The 12,010-nt window shown below is 44.5% G+C and overlaps 1 protein-coding gene across 1 annotated transcript in view; it reads left to right on the top strand.

Annotated features, from left to right (window-relative positions):
- Positions 1-12,010, top strand: part of CLHC1 (clathrin heavy chain linker domain containing 1) — a 70,082-nt gene that overhangs the window by 9,330 nt on the left and 48,742 nt on the right. Inside the window, exons 3-4 of the mRNA XM_040351661.1 lie at positions 8,171-8,358; positions 9,301-9,440. Coding sequence (XP_040207595.1) covers positions 8,171-8,358; positions 9,301-9,440 — 328 coding nt within the window. The remainder of the gene's footprint in view (positions 1-8,170; positions 8,359-9,300; positions 9,441-12,010) is intronic.

The following is a 12,010-nucleotide window of genomic DNA, read 5'->3' as shown; positions in this document are numbered from 1 at the left end:
CTACAGAATATGTCTGATCTGAATTAGACTCCGCTGCACTTATCCATCATACTCTGCAACAGGTTATGGGCCCAGAGTCCGGATAAAGTCTTATGACCAGGTGCGGCCTAAGCAGAACAAAAGCCTGAACGGAAGACAGCGTGGCTGATGCGGAGATCGACATAAAGAAGCTTTCCAGTGACATCTCCTATAGACAAGTAAGACTGTTTATATATAAAGGAGGGATAAAATGGCCGGAAACTCAGAGCTTAAACTCTCAGTGGCAAAGCTGAATAATGACAATTACCAGCTATGGAAGTTTAAAGTGGAAATGCTGTTATCCAGAGATGACTTGTGGGAGGTTACCACTACAGACAGACAACAGGATAATAATCAGGACTGGGACAAGAAAAACAGACAAGCACGTGCCACAATAAGTTTACTAGTAGAAGATGATCAGCTCATTCATATTCGCAATGAGGACACAGCGAAAGGCATGTGGAATGTACTGAAAAGACTGCATGAAAGACCCAGTTTAAACAACAAGCTGTTTATGCTGCGGAAACTTTACAAAATGAGACTTGGCAAAGAACAGGACATGCAGGAGCATATAAACGCAATGCTGGAAGTGATTGCGCAACTCAGATCAATCGGGGAGAACATGACAGACAGTCACATTGCAGCCATGTTATTATGCAGTTTACCTGATACATACACTGCATTGATAAATGCACTGGAGACACGAGCCGAAACAGATTTGACGGTAGCATTTGTTAAAACCAGGCTCATAGATGAGTATCAGAGAAGAAAGGAATTAATGCATGACTCCACAGAAACCGACACCAGTACCGCTCTTAAAGCTACAGACGCAAGATTACACAGAAAAGAAACCAGAGTGTGTTTCAGATGCCACAAACAGGGACACATAAAGAAAGACTGTACTATATGGAGAGCAGAGCAAATGAGACAACGTCCCTCTTATGCTAAACAAAAGGTCAAAACCACAATCCATGACCCGAGGGAAGGCAACTGGAATGCCACATTTAAGGCTACAGGCAACAGTAAATGCCAAGACTGGTGCATCGATTCAGGGGCAACCAGTCACATGACGAGTGATAGAAGTTTCTTCACAGAACTTGATCCGAACAACAAAGAAACTATTTACCTTGCAGATGGAAGCAAGATACATGCAGAAGGATGTGGGCACGGAACCCTTGCATGCCCTGATGATACAGGACACAATTTAACCATACCAGTGAAAGATGTACTTTATGTTCCTAATCTAGAAGGAGGACTCTTATCTGTGAAGCGTCTAACAGCCAGAGGACTCACTGTGAAATTCCAAGGTGACAAGTGTTCCATTCTAAACGGCAAACAGACAATAGCAAGTGCCAAGCTGGATGATCATCTATATCATCTCGACACAGTGAAAGAAAAGGTGAGACTATGTACACACAAGCACAATGACTGTATACATAAATGGCACAGACGTCTAGGTCACAGACACCCAGAATGCATACAGGAACTACAGAGGAGGAATCTGACAAGGGATCTGATAATATCCCCTTGTCCAGTCACTGTCAAATGTGAGTGTTGCATCAAATCCAAAGCTACAAGAGCAACACTTCCCAAAGTCAGTCAAAAGAGAGCCTCAAGACCACTTGACTTAGTTCACAGTGACGTGTGTGGTCCCCTAAACCCACCAACATCTGGAGGCAACAGGTACATAGTGACTTTCATAGACGACTATTCAAGATATACAGTCACCTACCTAATGCAACACAAGAGTGAAGTTTTCGACAAATTACAAGACTATGTAACAAAGACAAGTAACAAGTTTCAGAGGAAACCTCTCATACTCCGGAGCGATAATGGAGGTGAATTCACAGGAGGTAAGATACAAGAATACTTAAAAAGGCATGGAATAGAACATCAAAAGACCGTTCCGTATACACCAGAACAAAATGGAGTAGCTGAAAGAAAGAATAGAACTCTGACCGAAATGATCAGATGTATGCTGACAGATTCTGGACTACCACAAAAATACTGGGGTGAGGCAGTAATGACAGCTACATATTTGCAGAACAGACTTCTTTCCAGAACAGTGGAGAAAACCCCATATGAACTATGGCACAATGAGAAACCAAGTGTAAAACATCTAAGAGTTTTTGGATGCAAAGCATTTGTCTACATACCTGAAGAAAAACGCACCAAGCTCCAAAACAGAGCATTTGAAGGTATCTTCGTTGGATACAGTGACAATGTCAAAGGTTACAGAATCCTAGATCCCAAAACAGCCAAGGTTACCATTAGCAACAGCGTAACTTTTGTTGAAGATTTAAGAGACAATGTAATGACAACAGTAGAAGCAAGAATTCAAGAGAAAACTGACATTGACCAGCCCATCTCTGTAACTTCTGAACAAACAGTTGAAGTGAGTGTAGACTCAACCAGTACTGAAGAGCAGACACAAGAAGGCTCAGACACAAAAATGAGACGGTCAACAAGAGAAAACAAAGGTAAACCACCTATACGTCTCTCATACAAAGCAAGTACTACCAGTATCAACGAACCTGTAAAATGGGAAGACATATCTCAACTTTCAGAACAAGAAGCAACTAAATGGATAAAGGCTGCTGAGGAAGAGATAAAATCCATGCATGACACTAAAACATGGACACTTACAGAACTACCACCCGGAAGGAAAGCCATAGGCTGTAAATGGACTTTTAAAGTGAAATACAATGCAGATGGCACAATTGAACGATACAAAGCAAGGCTAGTAGCCAAAGGCTATTCTCAAAAATATGGAGAGGACTACGATGAGACGTTTGCACCAGTAGTCAAGCACACTACAATACGGACTTTACTGACAGTAGCCGTCACAAGGAAAATGCAAGTGAAACATTTTGATGTGAAAACCGCGTTTCTACATGGCGATTTAACAGAAGAAATCTACATGGAACAGCCGCCAGGATTCGAAGATGAACAAAGGTCAGACCTAGTATGCAAACTTCGCAGGAGCATATATGGCCTAAAGCAAGCCGCCAGAGCGTGGAATATAAAAATAAATGAAGTGCTTACAGATCAAAACTTTCAAAGGAGCAAAGCAGACCCCTGCTTATACACAAAGAAATTGGTAAACAGATGGATCTATTTGCTTATTTATGTGGATGATATTCTGATTTGTTTTGAGCAAGAAGGGGATGAAGCAGAAATACTTGAAAAACTAAATCGGCACTTTGACACCAAGGACCTCGGCAATATAAAGAATTACCTCGGCATCCAGATCGAAAGAGAGGAAGATGGCAGCTTTCTTCTGAATCAAAGACACAAAATACAAGAAATAATTGAAACTTTTGGAATGGAAGACGCCAAACCAGTGAAATCTCCCATGGAAACCAACTACCTAAAGGAGATGAAATGTCAAGATAACCCATTACCAACTAATACTCAATACAGGAAAGCAATAGGGAAATTGCTGTACCTTACCACAGCTACAAGGCCTGACATTGCAGCAACAGTTGGAATCCTATGCAGAAAGGTTTCAATACCAAATCAAAAGGACTGGAATGCTGTAAAGCGAATCATTCGCTATCTTAAAGGGACTTTGCACTACAAGCTCAAGTTACCAGCAAGCGATGAAAGCACCTTAACAGGATATGTGGATGCTGACTGGGCAGGAGACACCAATGACAGAAAATCTACCAGTGGTTACTTATTTTTCCTGTCAGGAGGCGCCATCAGTTGGACTAGTAAGAAGCAACTCACTGTTTCACTGTCATCTACTGAAGCAGAATACATTGCTGCAGCGGAAGCAAGCAAAGAAGTTATATGGCTGAGACAGCTATTAACAGATTTAGGTCAACCACAGTTGGGACCAACAGAAATCTATGAGGACAATCAAGGATGCATTGGACTTGCACATACGGAAGGAGTTAATTCAAGAACCAAGCACATTGATGTGAAGTTTCACTTTCTTAGGGATCTTCAAGAGCAAGGTCTTCTTGAGTTACTTTATTGCCCAACAGAGGAAATGACAGCAGACATCCTTACAAAGCCTCTGACCGCCGAAAGACATTCAAAGCTTACGAAGAAGATAGGTTTAATGGACTAAGCCTCAGTTTGTTGAGAAGGGGTGTTGGATATATGCAACAAACTTAGCTTAGAATATATATCCGATGCAGTTTAGATAAAGGACACAAGATGTCGCTAGTGAGCATTGATATGATAGACTGTGTTCTTTATGATATGTTGTGCTTTCTGTATCACAATGATGTACTTGTTGGTTTCTTCTTCCTGCTTGTAATCTGTGTGTGTTCTCACCATGAGGCAGAGAGACATCTTTGTCTGTGTGATGATGTTTCAATAAACAAGCCAGTTCCTGTTACTACAGAATATGTCTGATCTGAATTAGACTCCGCTGCACTTATCCATCATACTCTGCAACAGGCCGTGTGTACGGGGCCTAAGACACTTACACCTGTCGGATCTTAGGCATATCTATGCGTAACCTGATTCTATGAATCAGGCGCATAGATACGATGCCGGACTCAGAGATACGACGGCGTATCAGGAGATACGCCGTCGTATCTTCTTTCTGAATCCGGCCCAATAACTTTTGCGCAAACCAATCAGTATACGCTTATTGCGTTTTTTTTTTCCTACCAAAAATATGTAGAAGAATACATATCGGCCTAAACTGATGAAGAATTTGTTTGGGATATTATAGCAAAAAGTAAAAAAAATAAAAAAATGTTTTTTCTTCAAAATTGTGTTTTTTTTTAATAGTGCAAAAAATAAAAACCGCAGAGGCGATCAAATACCACCAAAAGATATATTGGCCTAAACTAATGAATAAATCTTTTATTTTTATTTTTTTATGTGAATATGTATTATAGCAGAAAGAAAAAAATATAGTTATTTTTTTTTCAAAATTGTCGCTCTTTTTTTGGTTTATAGCGCAAAAATTCAAAACAGAGGTGATGAAATACAACCAAAAGAAATCTCTATTTGTGGGGGAAAAAAAGACATAAATTTTGTTTGGGTACAACATCGCACGACCGCGCAATTGTCAGTTAAAGCGACACATCGCAAAGTGCCGCATCGCAAAAAATGGCCTGGTCATTAAGGGGGAAAAATCCTTCAGGTCCTTAAGTGGTTAAAAGAGATTATTGTACACAATCATATTGTATAATGTGTGGCCAGCTTTAGACTGTCTTTATTTCTTACTATTGGCATAAGGAAACATCATGTGTACATACAAAATAAAGAAAAGTAAACCCAGATGGACAGCTTTTCACTTTAAATCTTTATTTCTGAACGTTTTGTATACACATGTATACTACACCGCCGTAACCTAGTGAGGCAGGTTCTGTATTCACCAAGAACCTGCGCCCTAAGTTACGGCGGCGTAGCGTAAATCTGCCGGCGTAAGCGCGCCTAATTCAAATTGTGAAGAGGTGGCCGTGTTTTATGTAAATAAAACATGACCCCACGTAAATTACGTTTTTGACTAACGGCGCATGTGCCATCCGTGAACGTAACCCAGTTCGCATGCTCCAAATTAACCCGCAAAAAGCCAATGCTTTCGACGTGAACGTAAATTACGCACAGTCCTATTCGCAAACAACGTAATCGACGGAAAATTCAACGCTGGCCAGACGTCCATACTTAACATAGGATACGCCTCATATAGCAGGGGTAACTTTACGCCAGAAAAAGCCTAACGTAAATGACCTAAAAAACGGGCGGACGTACGTTTCTGAATGGGCGTACCTTCCCCAATTTCCCCAATTTGCATATTCCTCACGTAAATCGACGGAAGCGCCACCTGGCGGCCAGCGTAAATATGCAACTAAGATACGACGAGCCCAATTCCGGCGTATCTTGTTTTCTGAATACAGAAAAAAGATACGCCGGAGCATCCTAGAAGTTACGCGGCGTATCAATAGATACGCCAGCGTAACTTCTTTATGAATCTACCCCATATTTTTCATCTTTCTATCATGCTGCTATTTCCTAATTGTCCACAAGATGGCATCAACACCTCGAAAAGCTTCACACATTGAATACAAGACCAATCCACTTACAGAGAGGAAGGAAATTCCTGTGTTAGAAATGTGTGTGAAGAGTATAATCCTGTGAGTGTTCCTGATTTGCGGACAGATTTAAAAGAATTGCAAGAAAAAAACTTAACCCCCCCCCCAAATATATTGCAGCTAATCGTTAGATTAGTTCAGTGATGGCGAACCTTGGCACCCCAGATGTTTTGGAACTACATTTCCCACGATGCTCACCTACACTGCAGAGTGCATGAGCATCATGGGAAATGTAGTTCCAAAACATCTGGGGTGCCAAGGTTCGCCATCACTGGATTCGTTTAACTTCACCCAAAAGGGGAAGTTCTGTTTTTCCGCCTCCTCTAACTTTTGGGCATTTTTTATTTTTGGAGAAGCAGGTTCCAATTTGATAGGTACCCGCATTCATTCATGTTTTGTTTGCCGGGTGGTCCAAGCAGAAGTTGCTTGGACCCCCCTTTGCCCGCATTGGCCCCAAGCAGGACCATTTACAAAGTGCAGCGTGGCTCGCGCATGTGCAGCGGGAGGCTGGCAGTGAAGGCTCAAAAAGTCACTGCTGGCTTCCCACACTAGACATGGCAGCGCCCAGGAACCAGCCCAGCTGAGGACAGTGCTGGATCCAGGGGCGTACCTAGAGCATTTGGCACCCGGGGCGGATCCAATATCTGGCACCCCCCCACGTTAAAATGTAAAAACACCCCACTGTGCCCCCTGCATACCTCTGCATCCTTCAATATCTTTTTGTTACTACTGTGTACCCCTCTCCACAACTGCACCTCTGGACCACTTTACATTGCACAGCACTCCGCACCTCTGGACCTCTTTACATTACACAGCCCCCTGCATCACTGGACCCCTTTAAAATTACACAGTACCCTGCATCACTGGACCCCTTTACATCTCACAGCCCCCTTCACCTCTGGACCCTTTTACATTACACAGCACCCTGCACCTCTTTACATTAAACAGCCCCTGCACCACTGGACCCCTTTACATCACATAGCCCCCTGCACCTCTGGACCCCTTTACATTACACAGCACCCTGCATCACTGGACTCCTTTACATTACACCGCACCCTGCTTCACTGGACCCCTTTACATCTCATAGCACCCTGCATCTCTGGACCCTTTTACATTGCACAGCACCCTGCATCACTGCACCCCTTTTACATTACACAGCCGCCTGCACCTCTGCACCCCTTTACATCACATAGCCCCCTGCACCTCTGGACCCCTTTACACTACACAGCCCTCTGCACCCCTTTACATTACACAGCACCCTGCATCACTGCACCCCTTTTACATTACACAGCCACCTGCACCTCTGGACCCCTGCATGTTACACAGACTCCCCTTCAGTGCAGACACCCCCCCTCAGTGCGCAACCCCCCCCCCTCAGTGCAAACCCCCTCGGTGCAACCCCCCAGTGCAAACACCCCCCCCTTAGTACAACCCCCCCCAGTGCAAACCCCCCTTAGTGAAAACCCCCTCAGTGCAAACACCCCCTTAGTACATCCCCCCACCCCTTTAGTGAAATCCCCCCAGGTGCAAACACCCCCCTCCCCATTCAGTACCTCAGATCATCGCAGGCAGCGCCACGGCACATGGACAGAAGGTCTCCTCGGCCCCTCCCCCTCTGTACACACAAACAGAGAGGAGGGGGCTGTGCCTGTGTGCCGACTGCCGACCACCGCTAACAGCCCGTGGCTGTGAGAGGAGGCGATGGATGGTGCTGCGGTGTCACTCCGCAACCCCCCTCCTCTTGTACCACGGCGCTCTGCGCTCCTATTCCGCGGCACTCATTGCTGCAGTCGCCGGGGGAGGGGGAGCCGCCCCCCCTCCCACATGTCAGCTAAAAAAAATATATATATATATATATTTTTTTTTTTTAAATCGGGATGGTGTCACCCCTCTAGCGGGTGTCACCCGGGGCGGACCGCACCCCCCGCACCCCCCTAGGAACGCCTCTGGCTGGATCCCTGGATAAGTGTCCTTTTAGTTGAAAGTCAGCAGCTACAGTCTTTGTATTGGGGAGGGGCTCTTGAATTTTAAAATAAATATCCTGCTTTTTACCTAGGGTTCTTCTTTCATCCCACTCTCATTTCTTTCAGTTAATTGAGCATTGTACAGAATATAAAGACATTCTTACTGCAATCAAGCAAGAATATGAGGAGTTTATTGAGGCCCTGAGGAAGGGAGACATCGATGCCACTCATCTCCAGGCCAAGCTGAAGAGCCTGACATCTGAGCCCACCACTCTCATGTATTACAGGAAGAGGGCCGCCGAGCTGGAAGAAAGGTGAGGATATGAGAAGAAGTCTATCAATGAAATACTCAACTCTTCCCTGTGGTCAGAGGATGTATGGCTGTCGGCTGCTAGTTCCAGCATAAGGAGTTTAATTAACCAATTGACCTCCGGAAGGTTTTACTCCCCCTTCATGACCAGGGCATTTTTTATTTTATTTTGCTATATGCCATGCGCTACTTTAACCACTTCCGGACCACCCACCGTACATATACTGCGGCAGGGCGGCCCAGCTGCGCAAAATCACGTACCTGTGCATGATATTGTGCACGCGGTTTCACAAAGGTAGATAATAAGGTTTACAATCACTTTTAAGGAGTTGTAAAGGCAGAAAGTTTTTATCTTAAAGGGGATGTAAAAGTAAAATTTATTTTTTACCCTAAATAGCTTCCTTTACCTTAGTGCAGTCCTCCTTCACTTACCTCATCCTTCAAATTTTGTTTTTTAATGTCCTTATTTCTTCTGAGAAATCCTCACTTCCTGTTCTTCTGTCTGTAACTCCACACAGTAATGCGAGGCTTTCTCCCTGGTGTGGAGTGGAGTGCTCGCCCCCTCCCTCCGTCGAAAAAACTAAACAACGGTTTTGTTGTCGGATTGTCCGATCGTGTGTACGCGGCATTAGAGATACTTTGATATTATATAATACAGATCACCCAGAGCGGGATGGGTTTTTTACACTTTAATGTTTTTTTTCCTAACAGAAAGTTATTTACACAGAAATAAAAATAAAATGGTGAAAAAGTCATACTAGTAAGAATCTTCCATGCACTGAACTGGTAGATGGATATTCTTACTACCTTCATTGTATAAGGAGGATGGATGACCAATCCCTTTAACGCTCCTAATTAATTTGTAACTTTCCATCCCATCACCTTCCCCTTTCCTTTTCCATCTACATTCATCTGATTTAACGTCATGACTTGTTTTTTTTCTTAGGATTGAATTAATTAATCAGGACTCTCATAGGATTGAACGGAAATTGCAAAAACTTCTGCGGAAAAATAGCGTGAAGAGCTCTCCAGTAAAAGAGAAATTACCTGAAAAGGATGAAATAAGCCCCTCCGCTCTGATCCCAGGTATGGTCCTCGGTCCACCTGTCCCCGGGAAACCATCATAATCTTAGCCAGTTTGTAGCACCGTGATATGGGGGTGTCACAGCGATCCACAGCTTCCTTTGTGGGGTGCACTGGTGAACCGACATGGATTTTACAGTGAATTAGCCATACTAGAAATGAAACCTTATCATCAAAGATCCCTATCAGTATAGAGAAAACCATATCTACGGTGAACTACTGTCTTATTATAGCCTCCGTTCCTCCTCTGTCTCCCCTGCAGTGCTCAGCCAGCTTCTCCTCCTCTCCGTCCCTCCAGCTGCACTGCAAAGGAATTGCTTCTGGCACATACGTCCCTTCCATCTGCTGACTGGGCCACCCTGTGTGTCCCTTTCCCCCCACAGCGCTGCCAGGGTTCTAAAAAAAATCCTGGACTTATGAAAAGTCTCGACCGCGTCACTTCCGGTGCGGCTACGTCAGCAAACAGCTGTTCACGGGGCTTTACCGCGCATGCGCGACTTCACCGTTCTTTTGTCGCGCAGACGCAATTTTCGGTTCCAGAAAAATTATAGACCCAAACGGGTGGGCGAAGCGGCGATTTGTTTAAACTCGTCATCGGTAGCACCACGTCCAGCCCCGCCCTCACTTCTAGCACGCCCCTAGGCTGTTCTTTCTACTAAACCGTAACCAAATGAAAGTGGGAGGGGGAGATAGAGCGATGCTTGGAGAGAGGGGCGGGCCACACACAGTGCTATGCACAGGGCCCGCCCCTCTCTCCAAGCACCGCTCTATCTCCCACTTTTCTTCAGTTCCTTTTTGGGCCCCAGTTCTTAAAAAGGATATCGGGGAACTGAAGAAAGTGCAGAGAAGGGCAACCAAACTGATAAGAGGCATGGAGGAACTCAGCGATGAGGAAAGATGAGAGGAACTAAATTTATTCTCTCTTGAGAAGAGGAGAATTAGGGGGGATATGATCAACATGTACAAATATATAAGAGGTCCATATGGTGAACTTGGTGTTGAGTTATTCACTTTACGGTCATCAGAGGACAAGGGGGTGCTCTTTACGTCTAGAGGAAAAGAGATTTCATCTCCAAATACGGAAAGGTTTCTTCACAGTCAGAGCTGTGAAAATGTGGAACAGACTCCCTCCAGAGGTGGTTCTGGCCAGCTCAGTAGATTGCTTTAAGAAAGGTCTGGATACTTTCCTAAATGTACATAAAATAACTGGGTACTGACATTTATAGGTAAAGTTGATCCGGGGAACATCCGATTGCCTCTCGGGGTATCCGGAAGAATTTTTTTTCCCCTGCTGTAGAAAATTGGATCATGCTTTGCTGGGGTTTTTCGCCTTCCTCTGGATCAACTGTGGGTATAGAATTGGGTATATGGGATTGTATGATATTATTATTATTATTTTTTTATGATTGAACTGGATGGACTTGTGTCTTTTTTCAACCTGACTAACTATGTAACACCGGCATTTCTCCTAACCCCGGCACCGGTGCCAATCACTCCTATGTACATTCATCACAGAAGCATAGTAAAGTACATTTACTATGCTTCAGCTTGTGAATGAGCAGGAAGCCTCAGAGTGCTTCCCATTCAACCATATGTGCAGCTGAGGCTGTAGAGAAAGGGACCGATGAATCTATGTCCTCAGTCACTTTGGCTGTGGGGCGGGGAGGCTGTCAGGTAGACTGTATGGGGCCCCTGTGATTAGTAACAGCATCCCTGAACAAATGTCCAGCAGACATTCACTGAGCAAACCGCACAGTGAATCCTTTATAAATAAACCTTAGTGCAGGGGTAGGCAACCTCTGCGTCTCCAGCTGTGGTGAAACTACAAATCCCATCACGACTCTGCCTCTAGGAGTCATGCATGTGATTATCAGGGTCTTGCAATGCCTCATAGGACTTGTAGTTTCACCACAGTTGGAGGGCAGAGGTTGCCTACCCCTTCCTTAGCGTGTATGCTAAAGCTACATTTTGGGTGAATGCTAACAGGCTGATTTACTAAAGGCAAATAGACTTTGCAAGTGCAGTTGCACTCATTTCCCCAGAGCTTAGTGAATGTGGTGAACTACTTCTGATTTCCATCATCCAATCATATGCAAGCAAAAATCCTTTTGTTTTTTTTACATTTTCCTTGAACCCGATTGGGTATTCTTTACAAAGTGTAAGTGGTTGAAAAGGCTCAAGTTTTTTAACCTTCATATGCATGAAGGTAAAAAGTCTTCTGTGTTCAGCAGCCCCCCTAATACTCACCTGAGCCACATCTTGATCCATAAATGTGCACGAGAGCAGCGGCTCACCCGGGTCTCTTCCTCCTCATTGGCTGAGCCAACGGCTCCCACTACTGTCAATCACAGCCAGCAGTGGCAGCTGGTGGTAATTTTTTTTGGGGGGGGGCAAAAAATCTGCCTTTAACCACTTTCCGCCCAGGCCGTCACTCTGCTATAGGTGCTTCTGTTATCCTGACTGGGCTTCATATGATGTCCAGCAGGATGATATGCCGGGGCGATAGGAAGTGCTGTGTGTCAGTCGGACACGCTACATCTCCGATCGTGGTATGGAGCCTCTGACAGAGGCTC

The sequence above is a fragment of the Rana temporaria genome, chromosome 4 (assembly GCF_905171775.1).
Source record: "Rana temporaria chromosome 4, aRanTem1.1, whole genome shotgun sequence".
Classification (NCBI taxonomy): domain Eukaryota; kingdom Metazoa; phylum Chordata; class Amphibia; order Anura; family Ranidae; genus Rana; species Rana temporaria.
This window is presented reverse-complemented; position numbering and strand designations above follow the sequence as displayed.